We start from the raw sequence: 19,034 nt of genomic DNA, 5'->3' as shown, positions 1-19,034 counted from the left end.
TCTTGATCTTAAACTGTTAACTCTCTGAACATATATTTTCTTTTAAAATAAAAATTGCTTAGCTTTTAAAATTTATTTATGTAATTTGTTTCTTATACTGAAATCAGCTTTTATTTTATAAATCATGATTATTTAGTTCTGATGAAATTTTTATTGTGTCTTTTTTTTGTCTAACATTAAGTTATGGGTATTTTTACATTTTTGTTACAGTTTCTGCATTATTTATCAACATGACTACCCTCAGCGAAAGCTTATTTCCTCCTAGTAACCGCCGGAAATGTGTCAAAGGACGGACTTCTTATACTGAATCAGCTGAAAGTATAATGTGCAGTGAAAATATAAACATTGATGCTGATGACAGTTATAGTTTAGACCATAATGGTTATGACTGCTTAGACAGTAATGAAATTGAAGATATTGAAGAGGAGCCTGTTACTATTGATTTACAAGCATTCTTATCAGAAAATCCTTTGCTGACTGAACCTGCATCTGATTGTGGTGTTGATTCTAATATCAATTTGTCTGACTGTCACTCACAATTTCGGGTTACTAGTTACCAGCCTGATCTCTCTTCCAGCGTAATTGAAAATGTCCTTACATCTGAACCTGCAGTAACATGTGAAAAAAATGTGCTACCAGAACTTGCAATCAATTCATTGCTTATTACTGAGAAGTCTGCTGGAGAAAATGAGAGCAGTGTTCAGTCGGAAGACACACCTGTTGCAGTTACCGAAGAAAGCATGTCTAGTAAAGAAAATGTTTTTGTAAATGGTAACAAACAGAGTCCGAAAAAATTCGTCAAGTCAAAAACACACATGGGTCTTTCCAATCCATTGAAAAAATATAAAAATTTTGTTAAAATGAAAGATATAAACAAAACAAGTGTTAAAGTATTTGGGAAATATCCGGTTGTTAAGTGTGAAAAATTAGACATTGAAAATTTTATGAAAAAGAACAATATAAAAGTGAGAAACTGGCCTTTACTGCATAATAATATTAATAAAACAAAATTATCTTTAAACAACAGTGGTACTATCACTAAAAAACTTAATCCTAAAAAACCTAATTTAAAAATACCAAAACTTTTCAAGAAACCAATAAGTTTTAACAAATACATTTCTCTTCCTAAAAGTGGGTCTTCAGTTAATAAATGTCATAGTATTTTGGTAGATTCGTTAGATACAGTAGCAAAATCGGATATGGAAAGTGACAATTTTAAACTGCAAGTTTCTCCTGCATCATCCCCAGTGAAAAACCTTATGCATAAGTCTAGCGGAAGCCCATTTTATCAAGGACATAGATTTCCTAATATAATAAAACAGAATCCTGTATGTAGTCAAAAATTAGTTAAAATAATACCTAACGATTCCCAAGGCAATGATTCTGTTGTTCAGCCAAGAAAACTTCCTATAATAACTAGTGTTAATAAAGTAGGAGTTAATCCTAAAACATTTCAGTTTGTTTCGACGAAACATTTAACAGAGATAAGTAAAAATACAGATGTTGTTTCAGATTTGCCTAAACCAGTTGTTGAAACAGTTTCTACTCCAGTGTTAAAAGATTACACAGTAATAGAACCATATGTGGATGATCCAGCTTCTCCTGTGAAACCTAAACCTATTATTACTGTTCCTATTGAAATTATTCCCTCACCAGAACTTCCTAAAAAAGAATCCGTTGCTGAAACTCCACATGTAACCACTGAGTGTGCCAGTACCACTGCAAAGCAAGGAAAAACACCTCGTTCTGTGTTTCTTAATGGAGCTGTTAAACAAATCAGCACACCCGTTAGGCACGATGCAGAACTAAAAGCAGGTAAAATAGATGAAATATCTAAAAATAAAGACATAAGTATTGATAGTAATAAAAATGTTTTAGATCAATGCCCATCTGTGATTAAAGCTAAAAATATAGTGGTTGGTGTAATGGAGAGTGTTTTTTCAATGACACAAAAGACCAAGAAAGTTTCTAAGTTGAAACCGAATGTAAACCGAGTACAGAAAAATCCAAGAAATATATCAGTTGGCTCTACTTTAGAATGCCAGACATATAACACAACTTTAAATGATATTTTATTTGGTTTTGATGAAATTGATGATTTTACTGATGAATGTACTTCTTCTCTAAATTCTAGTAGCGAAACTTCTGCAGTTACTCCAGTTTCAGATGCATCAAATAATATTCTTGATTCTTCACCTTCATGGCAGCCAGATGAGAAAGAAATAAATGCTTTTCAGTTAGCTAATGACAAAAGTGGGCTGTCTTTTAGTGATGAAAAACAAAGTGTTAATGAGCATTCAGAAAAAGACAGAAAGAAGAGAAAACTTTTTGAATCTCCTCATAATTCAGATACATGGTCAGCATCTGAATGTGAAAATGAAAATGATAGACCCAGAAAGAAAAAATTGAATCCCAAAAAGAAAAGATCAAGTAAGTTAGTCAGCAACTTACAAAAAGTTACAAGAAATGATGTGAAAGCAAATATTTGTTCAGAGTCTGAAATGACAGTAGATAATATATCTGTTCATAAATCTTTAAATGACTCTTTAAAAATAAATCCTTCTGTCTCTCCCAAGAAATTGAAGCATGCAGAGAAATGCACAGTTAAAACTTCTGATAAGTCTCCTATTTCAACCAGCAGATTACAAGAATTACCATATGTATCTCCCATTTCAAATAATTCAGAATTGAGTGTAAGCCATAGTGAAAGTTCTGATAAAATAGTGAAAGGTGTTCTTAGTAGCCCATCTTTGCGAAACCGTAGAAATAATCATGATCGTGCGGACAGATCTTCAATTAAAAATAAGTCTATGGGTAGGGTGGGTAACGAATCATTTTCTGAAAGTGTACCTAATTTTAACAGAAAAATTTCTAAGAGATTGTCACGTTATAAAATTTCATCAGCAGAAAGTAAAAAAGGGGGAAAATTTATGAAATCAAACTTTAAATCTGGAATGAAAAATAAATGCAAACGCAAAACTTTAATAAGAAGTAAAAAAAAGCTTTCAAAACCTGATGACATTATACGGGAGATAAAAACTATAACAGGTGGTAATATTCCACGCAGTAAAAGTAAGAAGATCTCGTGTTCTTCTGCTTCTGAAAAAGAGTCAAATGATCCAGAATTGGATGCTCTGTCTGATGATTCAGAATCTGAAATTTGTTCATCAAAATTAAGGAATAATAGCCCTGGTCGAGCTAACTCTAGGAAAAAAGTTAGGACACTTAAGGTTTTGTTTAAACGTGCGAAACGGAAAAAATCTTCAAGTAATCAAAGCATGGATTTTAATCCGTTATCCATTTCTGTACTAGATAATGCAAATAGTTGTAATTCTATGTCAGAAAATAACAAAAGTCTTAATTCTACTTTCAGAGAGGGAGAAAGGGAGAAAATGGATACCTCATACAAAGCTGAGAGTAAAAGTGAAAATGATACTTTTGTCTGTGAAACAGAGCCCGAATGTTTCATCAATGAGAATAATGAGCAGTGTGGTGATGCTACACATCAAGTTGCTAGCCCTGTAAAAAATTTTGTAAATACTGATATCTTAAAAGAGGATGGAACCGAATTTGTAGTCAGTACCGGTAACAGTGCTGATGATGAAGTTAATTCTAACAGCATTGAGGTGCAAGATATAAGGAACCTCTTGCTAAAAATTGTGGAAACAATTTCTTGTGAACCCATTTACACTTCAGACTTTGATAAGGAATCCATAAATTCTAATTTCAATAACAGTATTCCTGAACTTGAAGTAGATTCTAATAAGAATCTAGTTAATCTTCCTAGTGTAAATGAAAATATCAATTTAAATGTTGATGTTAAAGGTGAAAATTCAGTTAATTGTAACACAATAGATGCAACTAGTTCTATAATACAAAATTTAAACACTGAGCTTTATAAATCTACAATAAATGTTGCACATAGTAGGGAAAATTTGTTAGAAAATAGAAAGCCACGTATGGCTAACAGGAAATGCCCCAAAATTAAAATATCCATATCTAAAACTGTAATTGATACTGATGGTAGAGAAGAAAGTTGGTACATATCTGAAAGGAAGCCTTCAACTGATTCAGTACAGTCTGAGGTTTCCTCTGAAGAAGCTAAAGTAGAAAATGAAGCAGAAATAATTTGTGATAAATTAAATATTATGCCTGAAGCTTCTAGAATACCAGCTATTAGTGAAAAGGACATCTCTCAGTCTGTAACAAGAACTTGCAATGAATCATTAGAACATTTGATACAAGGTGCAAATAATAATAATTCTAATACTGATGTATCTTCTAATATTGTTGAATATCCAGATATGAACGAGGACATACCACATTTCTCTAATAAACTTTCAGAATGTGAAGTAACAGAACAACAGTGTCCTGATGGTCAACAACAGCTTGTGAGATCAGAGTGTTCTGTAAAAGCATTTGATTCTTTTGTAGCCAAAGATGAAGAATCTGTGGAATCTATAAACCCTAATGAAGTGCTAAATACTTCTGTAACTGAAAGTGGAGATTTAGCAAAACCTGAGTGTTCTATAGAAGCACTTGGTTCTTCTGTAATTGAAAGTGAAGTGTCAATGGAAGCTAAGTGTTCAGTGGAGGCAGCCAGTTCTGCAGTTGAAAGTGAAAAGCAAGTGAAACCTGAACATTCTGTGAAAATAGTCAGTTCTGATGTTGAAAATGAGGAACCAGTGAAATCTGAGTATTCTAAGGAAGAAATCAATTCTGCAGTTGAAAGTGAAGAGCCTACAAAATCTGAGTATTCTTTGGAAGTAGTAAGTTCTGAAGTTGAAAATGAAGATCCAGTCAAATCTGAAATTGTTGATACTTCTGAAGCTAAAAAAGAAGAGCCTGTGATAGAGTGTTCCGTTAAAAATCCCAGTGAGACTTCTACAAATTCAACGTTTAAATTCCATAAAGAGTTGTCAGTGACTCTTGAAGTAATGCATAACTTTGCAGCTGATATTAAGTCACCAAAAAGTATTAAAAGAAAGCGGAATTCTGTGCCATTACGAACATCAGGTAGGAGTAATGTTAAAGTCACAGCTTCTCCAGATTGCAGTGGAAAAGAGCAAACAAACACAGGTAATTTTTTTCTTATTATTTGTTTTCTTCATTTTATATGCCATCATTAACAGTGCCTTATAGGGGTCCTGGCAGTCACTCTGAAGGTTTTTCATAAATTATGCCTTAATGTAGTTTTAATTTTGCAACCAATTTATTTAAAAAGCTTTACACAAAACAAATATTAACAGTTATTAATATTATTAGGAAAATTAGCATGTGTTGTTTTAAAAAATACACAATATAATTAAAGAAGCTAAGCATTAAATATTTACTTTTGCGAAACTTTTTATAGTGAAATTTTTCAAGATATCTTAAAATCTTTTGAAGTATTTAAGCAAGGTTGATCATAATTCGGGTATATTTCCATTATGTGTCTGAAACATATTTTATCAGTTTTTTTTTTTTTTTTTTTCTTTTTTAAATTGTTTCTAGTTATAATAGAGTACTACTAGATATTCATGGCCTCTGTGATAAATTGCCGAATTATGTAAACTGTGTGATATTACAATAGTCTTTTTTCAGTTTAAACATTTATGTAAAAAATGGTATTTTCACTTTTGACTTCTATTTGCCAAATTTGATGAACAACGTATTATTGTACTCCTTTTTTCAATTTAAGCGTAAGCAAATGTTGACAATTTGTAATTTACTGATGAGTGAGATGCGTAGCATTTTTCCAGGGAAAAAAAAAGGATATTACCCTGCAGTCGGATATGTTTAAATGGTTACAAAATGAAATTATATGTAAAAGGAAGTATGTGAAGGTGTAACATGAAAAGTTGTTCCTTCAGACAGCTGGTTTAATGTTTCCAGAATACCATTCCTAACAGCACTACATTTTGTCTACTGTTGGGCAGAGAAACTAACATCATAAGTGGTGTGAACTCAACATGTGTCAAAAAACCGCTATTGACAGGAGCAATTTTATGAGAGAGGTTTGTTCCAGAATACCATTCCTAACAACAATACATTTTGTCTACTGTTGGGCAGAGAAACTAACATCATAAGTGGTGCGAAAACAGCTCAACATGTGTAAGAAACCACGATTGACTGGAACAATTTTATGAGAGAGGTTTGTTTGCTAGATTTACTTCGACAATGTAAAGGATGAATAGTCAAGCCTAGAAAAAAAAAATTGAAATTGACAAAAGTTTGTTCGTGGGGAGTGCTGTTTTGTTCAGGTTGGAAATCGGGAAGCAAGCACACGGATATCAACAATTTTGGACAATGTAGTAGAAGGATCGACAATATATTCAGATTTTTGGCGACCCTGTAAAACAGAAGGGCTTGAAAAACTTTAGTTTCAGCCATTTAACCCTGAATCACGAATTTAATTTTATTGATCAAATAATGGATGCTCACACCCAATATGTAGAAAGATTTTGGGGTTCTGTTAAATGGCGAAACAAAAAGCAAAGTAGTATGGCTCAACATTATATTGAGCTATAACTTTCGGGATTCATGTGGTGGAAATTCTCTGAGAAAGATAAACCTTTTAATGTCATATTAAAAGCAGTCGCAGAGATGTGGCAGCGACAAACTATATGTGAGTAGCTCAAACTTGGTGATAATTTTGGTGCAGTTTTGATAACGGGGACTGTGAAAATCATGTAGTACCATTAATTTTTTCATCAACTTCATAGTATATGCAGTCCTCCACTTTCGCATGTAATAGGTTCCTGAAAATGTGTCCATATGCTGAATGTTTGAAAGTAGATGGATGTAAAAAAAAGAATTTTAAAGGTTAATTTATCAATGTACATAATTAAGTTAACGTGGCGTGTTTAAACGCTTTTGTGTATCTTTTTAATAAACTTGTCAACAGTTAGTTGAATATCACCCTTTCTTGCTTTTTTATGAAAAGGAGTTTTATCGTGTGCTCAATCATTCTTCTTACTTGAGATACACATATTCATTGGCATCATATTCTTCCATGACAGTCAAATATTTCAAGGCTAGCAGCTATGTCATTGTGAATATTTAATTTTGTGATTATTAAATGAATTTTAGGAATATTAAATATATCACAATAAATAGTGCTGTGCTGTGTTTAAATGCGGGAAAGAATGGAAAGCTAAAATTATGCCGACACTAATAAGGCTGTCGCTTATAAATAACTATTAAAAATGACTGATGTACTTTGATACAGATTTTAGGCTCTCAAAAGAATGTAAGGAAAAGAAAGATTTACCAAAATGAATGCATTAAGCACATTTATTTTGCACAGACACATATGCACACACATAAAAAAAAAAGGCTTTAAATTTGAAACTATATTGTTTGAAGCATGTATTAGGTACTGTAATGGAATATGGAATGATCCTTTGTACGAAATCATCCCATTATGACTAGTTCAACAGAACTATTTTCTACAAACTTTTATTTCAGTGACCTGGTTATTAAAATTGAATTTTAGTATTATGTAAGGCAATTTATTGCTGCATGGAAGCTAATTTCATCACTAGGCAGCAAATTGATTTTTAATATTTGAATCCTGTTTTGCAGCCCTTGCCACATTTATCTTCCTTGTATTTTCTCTTTATTAATTTGAATTATGGAAAATAAATTTGTAGGATTCCCCCTCCCCTTTTTGCTGTTGAATTCTTAATGAAATGCATTCATTCTTTCTTTTGGATGCATCGTGTTGCATTTGTTCTATAAAAAATTGTACCTAAGAAAATTTCATTGAATCGCATAAGCACTTTTGTTCTTTGGCTTCTTGCCGTTCTGTTTGGCAACTAGAAGATTATTTTTAAAAATAGTTGTGAGGTTTATTTCTACAGAATTAATTGAGGTACTGTTTGACAGTCTCCAAAGAAGTGAACTTCAAGCCATTCCAAATATTTCGAAGTAACGAAGAGATGAAAGTCTAATGGGGCAAGGTCTGGTGAATATGAGGGAGTGATACGAAAAATCTCAGCTATGCTCAAATGTCTGACATTCGTAGAAATACACTGCTCAACATTGAAAATGCAACACCAAGAAGGAGTGGTCAGAAATTTATGCAAATTTTAGAGTAGACGCACATCACTGAGTTATGCGAATGAAGTGAAATGTGCAGCTCTCCGATGCACGTGAAGTAAGATATAAGGGAAGGAACGTGCAGAATGGGTAATATTTGTGTTGTTATTTCTGCCTGCCAGACAAATTATCGAAGAAAGTTGGTTTTTGTCCCGGAGGATACGTGTAATAGGAGAAAATGCCAGGCTTCTGTCAACGAAGGCACTTCCGGCAGATAGACGATTTTATGAGGGGTATGGTAATCGGACTGAGAAGGGCGGGTTGGTTCTTATGTCAAATCGCAGCTGATACCCACATAGATGTGAGCACGGTGCATCGTGGTTGGAACAGGAAATGTTTGAAGAAGGAGGGGTGCAAGTGCAGCCAGAGTGACGTCAGCACGTGTGGAACGACGCATCCGTTGACAAGCTGTGGCGGTCGCGCAAGTCTCTTGTAGCGCGATTCTGCAGCATGTTTCCTTGTCGACCAGAACCATTTCCCGTCGATTGGTTTAATGTGGCCTGCACTCATGGCATCCGTTAAGAAGATTGCCATTGACCCCACAGCACAGATGCCAATGTTTAGAATGGTGCCGGACTGGAGCGATGTGGATGATAGAATGGCGAAACGTCGTGTTCTCAGATGAGTCACGCTTCTGTTTATCCAGTGATAGTCACCGCATACATGTGTGGCGTCGACGTCGAGACATCTAATTCGGCAGTAACTGTGGAATGCCCCACCGTTCCACAATGTGGCATAATGGTTTGGGGCGCTATTGCATACGATTCCAGGTCATCTCTAGTTCATATTCAGAGCACTATGAGGGCCTAACGATACTTGGATAATGTACTGTAGCCGAGGGAAATCCCCTACCTTCAGGGGCTGCCTAATGCAATTTTTTTCAGCAGGATAACGCCCAACCACACAGTGCCAACATGCTCTGCAAGGTATACAAATGCTTCCCTGGCCACCGCACTCTCCTGACCTGTCACTAATCGAACATGTGTGGAAAGTGATTGGACGCCGTTTGCAGACTCTGCCCCTGCCTCGTTCAGAAGACGAACTGTGGCAAACAGTTGAAAGGGAATGGAGAGCCATCCCTCGGGACACCATCCACACTCTTGTTGACTCTATGCCTAGACGTGTTTCTTCATGCATCGCTGTCCGCGGTGGTCCTACATCCTACTGAGCCGATGCCGTTCCCGCTCTGTATTCTGTCATTTTGAAATAAAGATCACTTATTGCTGCTTGCTGTCTCTGTCTTTTTTCCAAATTTCATCACTTTCTCACCACTCCTTCTTGGTGTTGCATTTTCAGTGTTGAGCAGTGTATGAAACCAAGCATTGTTATGCTGCATGTTATGAAATAACACTTCAGCGATTGGTTAGTTATGGATATTTCTGTTGTTGCTTTTACAGATGCTGTTTGGGAACTTTTTTTTTTTCAAATTTATTTTCCGATTTGTGGCAACGTTCCATAATTTACAATTTCATTGTATTCTAACCGTGCACAAAGCATTACTTTATTGGGATGCAGCCTCCTTAGTATTACTAAAGGAGGTTTGTGTGACTTTTCCCATTATCTTCGTCTTGAAACATCATTGTATGGTATCCACTTCTCATCTCTAATAAAGAGCCGTTTCTAAAAATGAGCTTCTTTATTTTGTTACAGCAAAAAATCGCATATAAAAATTTGAGTAAGAGCAAGCACATTTTGCTCTGTTAAAGTAGCAGCTTACATATCCAGTCTTTTTCAGATGATTGTGTACTATAATTTTCAGAGTATTTAGTCTGTCTGATAGTTCCTGTACTATTACAGTGTGAATTTTCAGAGATAAGTATCTCTTTTAATAGGTACTTATTTAGAGAGGATTTTTATCCATAGCAGGCATAATTTTTTAGGCTGTAATTTCTGCATTTAAAATTTTTTTCCCTCAAACTATGTCACCAGAAACAGGAATTTGATCACGTATGGTGTGAATTTTCAGAGCTGTCTGATTAGACTTTTTTCTTCTTTAAAATAAAAGAGCTTAATGAGACAAAATGAATTTTTGGGTTCTCATTCTGAGCACTGTACTCAAAAACGAATGCCACAATACATACTAGGATGCAGAAAAAACAGTATTTACACATCTGCTTCGCCAAGGTCACTTCTTATCAGCAGTAACAATGTAATAAAAAGAAAAAAAAATCACTTTAACCCGTTAATGCCCAAATTATTTTTAAATGAGAATTTTTGAAAAATATTTTAAAATTGCAATTGCATTTCATGTATCATAAATAAAATAGTTATGAAGTTTTATTCACATGTCCTAATTAGCAGTTCAGGTAGTAAATGATCTATAAATAGGAGCACTTCTGGTAATAAAAGAACAAGTAACTAACTGCCCTCTGATTTTACGTTTAAAAAATTACTAATTTAGTTTAAAAGAATATTATTTTTTTTTTTTTTGCTAAATTAAAAACAACTAAAGAGATTTAAAAGGAAAAAAGTCCTATTTTACTCATCTAAACTTCCTTAGTTACATTTTTAAGTGTGATACAGTGGAAAACATTTCACACAAAGTGTTACATTGCATTTTGTACAAAACATAAGAGATCTTCTCTTACATTTTTGAAATTGGTATCTTCTTTGGTTTTGTTTTTTACCTATAACATGACTTTTTCTATCTAAACATACAGTATTGTTAAGTCTTACTTTTGATCTTGATGACATCACCAAATGTCTTCCAATGCTTTTCTTAGAATTTGTTCCCAGTTTGGGGTGCGCAACAGTGATATATCTTCGGATGTCTTTTATACTTTTCTTTTCAGAATTTGTTAAATTGAACAGAATATATGTATTTACAACAACCATGTCAATAACTTGTAAATATTGGCCAGTACCATTTCTGGCCACAGATTTGAATTGTTTGTTATTCTAAGAACCAGTCATGCTGGTCGACACCACGCCTATTTTTGTCATATCAGACTTAGTACTAGATTGCAAAATTTGGGATTTTTCTTTTAAAACTTTTCCGTGCCTTGAACCATGGGTTAGAGGCTGTATGTAATCAAAGTTTGTTGCTGTTATTACATACTTGTTATCCTTCCATTTAACTATAGTTATTTTGTTCCTTTTGTTGAAAGAGTCGTCATAAGCACTATGATTTTTCTTGCTAATGTCTTATCAGGCAAGAAGTTCTGTTGTTCTAATTGTGCCCGTTGCTCTGAATCCTTGTGTTTTTAATTCAACCAGCTTTCAACCAACCAATTTGCTTTGACTCTATTTTTAATTTTTTCAAGCATTTTTTCGATAATTTTGAACTAACTAATTTAATTTTCATTTTCATTACTGGTGTTAGATGTAAATGGCAGTTGCTTCGTAATATTAGGTCCAAAATCATTTATGTTTTTTTGATTCACATTGTTCTTTTACCTCTATTTCTTTCATGGGTAAACAAATTTCTACATTACGTGAGAGATCTTTTACCGATGGAGTAATCATTGCATCTTTATCAAAGCACTCTTCATACGTTAACTCATCCACATCAGGTGGTAAAAGCAATTATATCTGCCTCAATCTCCTTAGAAACATATATTCTAATGCTTCTTCGGCAGTGTGAAACAATTCACCCCTGAACATTCTGGAAAAATGCAAAGGGAAAAAACAGTATTAGTTACCACTAACACCCAGTGATCTATTTATAAATCAGCATGTTCAAGCTAAATATTTATTTATAGGAACATTTATTTTTCTAATCTAAATAACACAGAACAATTAAAGAGGTGTTGAAAATGTAGAACACATAAGAAAAGTATAACTTTAAAAATTCCCCCCCCCCCATCGGATACATAATCAAAAGCTGTCCTATGAAGCATCACTTCATATGTTATCTGCTGGGCTGATCTGGAAAAGAATGTTTCGAAACACCTTTGGAAGTGTCTGACTGACATATCAAAGCATAGTTATTTTATCTGGGTATATTTTTTCGGCTGCCACAAGAAAACATGATTTAATACATTTGCCGTTGGTAAATGGTTTTCCTTTTGTGGCTAATGATATTATTTATAAACTGATTTTAGTTTTGACAAAATAATGGGCAGTTCATTGTTCTTTAAAATTAGGACATTCAAGGTCTACATTTCTCTTCTTATTTGATTTTGAGACTGACATGCTGGCGGTAGGTAATGAATAAAATAAAATGAAAAGAACAAAATATCACAAATTACCTTGACAGATGATACTAAATTCATCATTGTAGCAAAACCTTAAAAGCTCATGCAGTGCACCATGCACAAACATTTGCCTATTGAAAGTGCTTAGCAATCATAAATGAGAGAATATGACAGTAACGCCACTTGCGGTCATTATCCACTACTTTCCAACTCTATTATCGGCTGTTGCATAATAGTGCATAATTTGATTTATGTGTCGTAAAAAAAAAATCACCTCTTGGGCTGAAGAACCATAATTTGCTGACCTCTCTGCTATATACCATTCAGAATTACCAACCCACATCTATGGAATATGCAGCACCATGAAGCTGAGACTGGCTGAGATTTCCTGGTCAGTATCTGCCACTAATTCTTGACATAGTGCTGATGTGTACTTTGATATTGTAGCTGCAGAGCTTGTATATATTAGATTTTGTGAATTCAAATAAAGAATAATAGTTTTTACTTGGTGTGCATGATGAGAGAATGTTGCATGGAGAGTAGTTTTAGTAAGCATATTCCTAACTTTTCAGCTCAATTTATTGGCCCATCCGTGTAATTTTATTTATTTTTCACAACAACCCCTCCCCCCCAAAAAAATACCATCCCACAGACTGATTAGAAACAAATGGTGGGCCATAGTTTGCTGAACCCTGATCTAAACTCTCAAAAGTATGCCAAACAGCAGAAACATATGTAAATCTGAAAGCATTTTGTCTAGTGCCTAAATTCATCCACTACTTAAAATTTAATTGTTGAACTCTTTTGCAAGGTATTGTTAATTTTATTGTGTTTTGGGGAATATGATGATATATGATTTATCATAAATGATTTATAAAGTGGTTTATAAGTGTTGGGAAGACCATTTTTTCTGACTGCTCTTGTATAGCTAAACACACCAATACACAAAGCTAATGCAAAATTTTGGATCACTTCCCAAAATTAAATAATTTGCAACTGAGTGGCTGTAGTAGTATGTTATCTAACAAAACTCTACCTTCATCTTAACTAAGCATTACCACAGCTCAACTGTTAAAATTGTCAAGAGATTTTTCTTTCAAAAATTGTCATGAAAACCAAGTTCCTTAAATAAATCATTAACAACTTGAATAGTCCTTTTACAGTGACATTTAATTTCTAATACATCAAGGAAAAGGTTGATAGGCCCAGTCTTGTCTTAAAATATGGTCTGTATGTAAAACTGATTTATTGTAGTGCTTTCATCTATTGTAGTGCTATTATTAGGCGATTTTTTTTTTTTATTTAACTCTATTTTGTTCATAATGACATTGAGTTTCATTCACACTGCAAAAAATATGAAATAGTTGTTAGTGAAATAATGAAGCATTTATGACCGCATGACAATTAAAATTTCCAAAAGAAGCTCAATATTTATTTATTTGTTTCATTAAACTGTAAGATTTTCACTAATGTAATTCTCAGTTACTGAAGAAAATGACGAATCTTAAGAACTAGTTAGCGAATAATCGCTTAAGTTCGTGTGACAAGAAACAAGACGATGAAAGGGTAACTAACCCTTTATTATTCTAATAAGATTTAACAAAACTCCGTCTTGGAGTGTACTTTCAAAGCCGACACTTGGGCTTAAACTTAAAAGACTAAGAATTAAACTAAAGCTAAGATTAACTAAAGAAATATAGCTGAAGCTATCAAGATTCTGAACTAGTTGGCCTCTTAACTCCATTTGACTATGAAGCTTATCAAGGGCCTGAGTACGGCCGAGCGTAATAACAGTTTTGAGAGAGAAAGAGGCCAAAAGGCAGACGTACGTAAATCAGAAACTCTGATTCTCTCTCCCTAAAACCAAAGAACTTCGCGGTTAAATACCGCTGTTCCTGATTATGTATTTAGACGGGATTCTAAAACTACGTTCTGGCCGTAAGTAGTAAGTTGAAGTTAAGAATTTGACAGGAAAGGAACTTTTAACTTAAAATTTAACTGTTAATAAAATTAACGTAATCCTTACATAGCTTCTGACCAGACTTGAAATACTCGAAAAATAAGGTCTCAAAACGACGTTGTTTTAAGATTTTAAAGTCTGAAAAACTTTTTACGCCAACTACACACTTCATACTTTTGAATTAACTAAATCGCTTTAAAGTTCTGATTTTAGGGCCCACTTTACAACAATTATAAAAGCTAGACTAAAGCTAGGAAAAATAAAATTTTACAACAATTCCTCTGTTTTGGATATACATCTTCTTGAATGGACACTTTGTTCAGTTACAACTATGTCAGGTCTTGATCCTTCCATATCTGGAAGAAAATGTCATTAGTAAGGAATTTTACAAAGCTTTTCTATAAATCCTGAAATTGCGCTTTTATTTCCTCATTTGACCCTCATGCACTTTCTTTCATACTACAGTTTTATTTCCCCCATGTTCTCCAGCAAATGTACTCAGGATCTTTTATGTTCTGTTACCGCGAACAAAACTACCGCTACACAACATCTAACTTTGTTAAACTCGACACTGTAGACCTTACAAAACTCCCTACACGAAAACTCTTTCCTAATGTAGTAAGCGATAGCTTATATTTACTTTTAAAGGTGTTAACTGGAGAGAACATTAAACAGACACATATATAATAACATTCAATTCTTTCACAAATTCATTTACATGGAGGCCAACATTTATCTCATGTAAAAGTTTAAATTTATGACACTTTAACACAAAGGTTAAACATTTCTACTTTAACATGAACATTTAAATATTTACACATCACTTTTAAATTCACTTAACATCAACAGTCATAGTTGCTTAGTTACAATTTACCAATTTTTACATGAAATCTTAACTTTAAGATAACAGATTTTAGTATTCAACGAGTCTTTCAACTAAACTTATTCACAATTTACTTCTTGCAACTTGCAAGTTCTTAACAAAAGTACCGTATTTGACGGCATATAAGACGCACCCTTATTTAGAAGGCCACACACATGTAGATGTAGAAAAAGTTTGTCTAGACCTTTATCCGGGCTAAAAATAGCATTCAGTATTGAAAGTTAACCTGTGTCCTTCACGTATAAGATGGAGGTAACTTTTTTTGAGACCAAATTTAGGAAAAAAAAGTGCGTCTTGTATGCCGTCAAATACGGTAATGCTAGTAGTTTCTCGCCCAATTGCTAACATAAAAATCTATAACTGCAAACATTTACAGTCAATCTTTCGCTATCTGCGATTTAACTTTTCTAAACATCTTTAGCAACTTAGAACAAGATGATATAATTTGAACTTCAAGGAAAAATAAGCAAAGAAATTTTTACTTATCTTTTTCTGTATTCCTGCATTCCTATGTGACAGAATTGCTCAAACGTTGGGAACCTGATGACCTCCAACCTTCTTCTCGAACTTTGATGTTCCGCACCATTCGCTTCCGACCTTTTCATTTTCTGCCTCTTGTGTAGAAATCTGGGAAGGTTGCGTGTTCTGGAATGCCAATTTCCTTTTTAGCTCCATTGGGGATATCCGTCTTTCAGGGTCTTTGAATCTTCTCTTAGCCCTTCTAACTTCTTGGTCAAGCGCGTTTGTCTCCACAGGTCTTTTCTGGCATTTCGTTCTCTATCCTGGACCTCCTTGGGCCTCCCTTGTAGTTGTTGCTGCTGGAAACTGTGGTTTACATCTAGCCCCAGCTGTGCTCTTGAGCTGGCGAGCTTCTCTCCTCGCTCTCCTCACAGGATCTTGTAATACTTTAAAATCATTACGGCTGTAGTACGGTTTGATCTGGTCAATATTTGCAACCAGTTTGTGGCCATTTTTGGCCTTTAAATAGAACGTGGCTTCTCTTATTCTTTCCACCATGTACGGAACTTCAAACCTGGGCTCAAACTTCGCAACTCTGTTTTCGGGTGCAGATGATAAGGAATATTTCAACTTAAGAACTTTTTGTCCCACTTTATATTCCAATTCCCTTTTATTTCTATCATAATAGACTTTTTTCTTTTGTCTTGCTATATCAGAGCTTTTAATTACTTCGTCGATAATTTTCTCAATGTCTTTTAACTTGAATTCTTCTTGTCTTTGTAGTACAAAGAACAGCTTATCCAAAGGCGTTAGGAATTTTCTTCCAAAAAATAACTCCGCGGGTTTTTTCTGCATAGTATTATGCTTTGTGGTTCTCAAGGCAAAACCTAACTCATTGACACAGCTGTCGCAGTGGTCATGAAAATTTTTCACATATCCCCTGATAATTTTTACAATATTCTTATTTACACGTTCCGCTATATTCGACTGCGGTCTATATGGTACCAATTTTAGATGGCGTATGCCAAGTCCTGTGCACAAATTTTTAAATATACTGCTAACAAACTGTTTTCTGTTATCCGATATTACTTTTAGTGGGGCCCCGTATTTTAAAATATATTTAAGAACGAATCTGCGACTATTTTAGCTGAAGCTCGTTTAAGAGTCTACCCATTTTGAAAAATGGTCAACGATTGTTAATAGATACAGTCAAATGTCTTTAATCTGGACGTCCATAATCCGGAATGATCTATAATCTGGACCCCAAAGCTACAAACTTTCTGCACATGCGTTGACGCATGCGCATAGTACCTTTACGCAAGCCCATGTGCGGTTACGCATACGCGTAATACGTTTACACATGCGCATTTAATGTATAACGGATGCTATAAGCTAAGGTAAAATTATCTAATTTTCTATTTCAGTTAATGTTGTGGATTGCGTTGTTCCTTAATCTTATTACTTATTACAATGGCTTATTACTTTTTGCAGACTGTTAGAGCAATTTTATAAAAGTAAGCTTGAACTTTCGATTATGTCAAAAAGAATTTCCGATTCTGGAGCTACCAAAGAATCTACAAAGCGAAAGCATGTTTCGATGTCCATCAAACAAAAAGTGGAATTTCTGCAAAAAATGGATAAAGGCATATCCTTTGATTCTCTAACCAATCCAAAATATGTTTATCAATTTTATGCTGCTCTGTGACGGGGGGGGGGGGGGGATGCAGCGCGCAATGAACTGGAAGTTGATCTGTCAGCACTATCCTTATCTTCAGGACAGATGTTTTTATTTTATTTGGCTTATAATTCCTTACTAAATGTAGTATTTCATCTCGATGTACTCCGTCTTTGATATTTTTTAAATGAAATTCCTGGTCATTATATAAATATCACGAATACACATCAATAGTTTTCTGGTTGCAATTTTCTAATTTCGAGTATGCGTAATGTATGCTTTACGCTTGTGCATGTTGAAAGAAATGTTTAATAAAGTAAACAAATAAATATTAAGCTTTTTTTTTTTTTTTTTTTTTTTAATAAATTTTGATACCCTTTAGATCATAATTGCTCATTATTTTATAAATTACGGTTTCATATTTTTAATTTTATAATTTCTGCATGCCATCTTACCAGATTTAAACTGATGATCTATAATCCGGAATCGCTGAAGTCCTGACGAGTCCGGATTAAAGACTTTTGACTGTATCACTTTTTATTTATTTTTGTCCTAGGGTAGGGTCCAGGCAAATCTATGCCAACTATTTCATTTGGAAAAGTGGTCTTTATGTTTTTTAAATACCCGGCCGGGCTGTAATTAACATCGTTTATTAACTGGCACATACGACACGACTTAACATACACCGTAACAACTCTCTAACTGCGGAAAATAAACCGCTTCGCATATCCTTTTTAGTGTTTTTCGTATTCCAAAATGTCCAGCAGATGGTAGATCGTGCAACTCCTCTAAAGATGCTTAATCGTAGACTCGCTGGGATCACTGGTCGGTATTCCTGATTTTCATTTGTTACCTTTGTATAAAAAAAAATTTGTCGATTATTTCTGTGCTATTGTGTGCCCTATTGAGAATAGCCATTAAATCTATATGCTCAAACATTTCAGGGTCTTCCAGGTATGCGTAAATATCTTTAAATTCTGGGTCCTGTTTCAATTCTTCAACTATTGTTTCACAAGACTCGATAACTCTAGAGGTGAGCGTAGCACACTTGATTGTGTTTCCCTCTTCAGCAATTTTTATTCATGAAAGGGCATCGACGACTACGTTTTCTTTTCCCGGAGTGTGTTTTATGATTAAATTGAACTCTTGTAATTTTGAAGTCTACCGTATCAAGCGAGGGGATAAATTCCTGAATACAAGCGATCCACTGCTGCATGATCTAAGTAGACTGTTATCGATGAACTTCCGAAGTAGACACAAAATTTCTGAACTCCTAATAAGACAGTGAGCGTTTCTCGCTCAATAACTCGGAATAGCTCCTCTGAGTAGCATTCAATGTTTTCGAAGAAAAAGCTATAGATTGCTCATTTTGGAATAGCAAAGCTCCAACTGCATAATTGGATACATCTGCTGAAATCTCTAGACCTTGTTCGCCTTCTGAGAATTTAAGGACTGGGGCATTGATTAAGGCATTCTTTAGTTGTTCAAAAGCGGTCTTCACATCGGCTGTCCAAGAAAATCTACTTTTCTTTCTTTTTAGCGCTCGAAGAGGCTCAACTATTTTCGCAAAGTCCTTTATAAACATTCTATAATAGGAACATAAGCCCAAAAATGAAGACAATTTCTTAGCCATATTTGGGGGAGGATAACTTTTAATTGATTTAATTTTTGAATCATCACTCTCTATGCCCTTATTAGAAATTTTGTATCCAAGGTATCGCAATTCCTTTGCCGCAAACTTGCATTTATTTTCAAACAGGCGTCACTAAGTAAGCCAAAAACTTCTTCCAAATGTTTCAAATGTTCCTCTAATGCTGGTAACTATGATATCGTCCAAAT

The 19,034-nt window shown here is 34.2% G+C and overlaps 1 protein-coding gene across 1 annotated transcript in view; it reads left to right on the top strand.

Annotated features, from left to right (window-relative positions):
- The window catches only part of LOC118187286 (uncharacterized), a 156,919-nt gene that overhangs the window by 13,623 nt on the left and 124,262 nt on the right, over window positions 1–19,034 (top strand). Inside the window, exon 2 of the mRNA XM_085810398.1 lies at window positions 211–5,079. Coding sequence (XP_085666524.1) covers window positions 231–5,079 — 4,849 coding nt within the window. The 5' untranslated portion in view covers window positions 211–230. The remainder of the gene's footprint in view (window positions 1–210; window positions 5,080–19,034) is intronic.

Source organism: Stegodyphus dumicola, chromosome 2, assembly GCF_044657685.1.
Source record: "Stegodyphus dumicola isolate Sdum_Otavi_A_Nest chromosome 2, ASM4465768v1".
Lineage (NCBI taxonomy): Eukaryota > Metazoa > Arthropoda > Arachnida > Araneae > Eresidae > Stegodyphus > Stegodyphus dumicola.
This window is presented reverse-complemented; position numbering and strand designations above follow the sequence as displayed.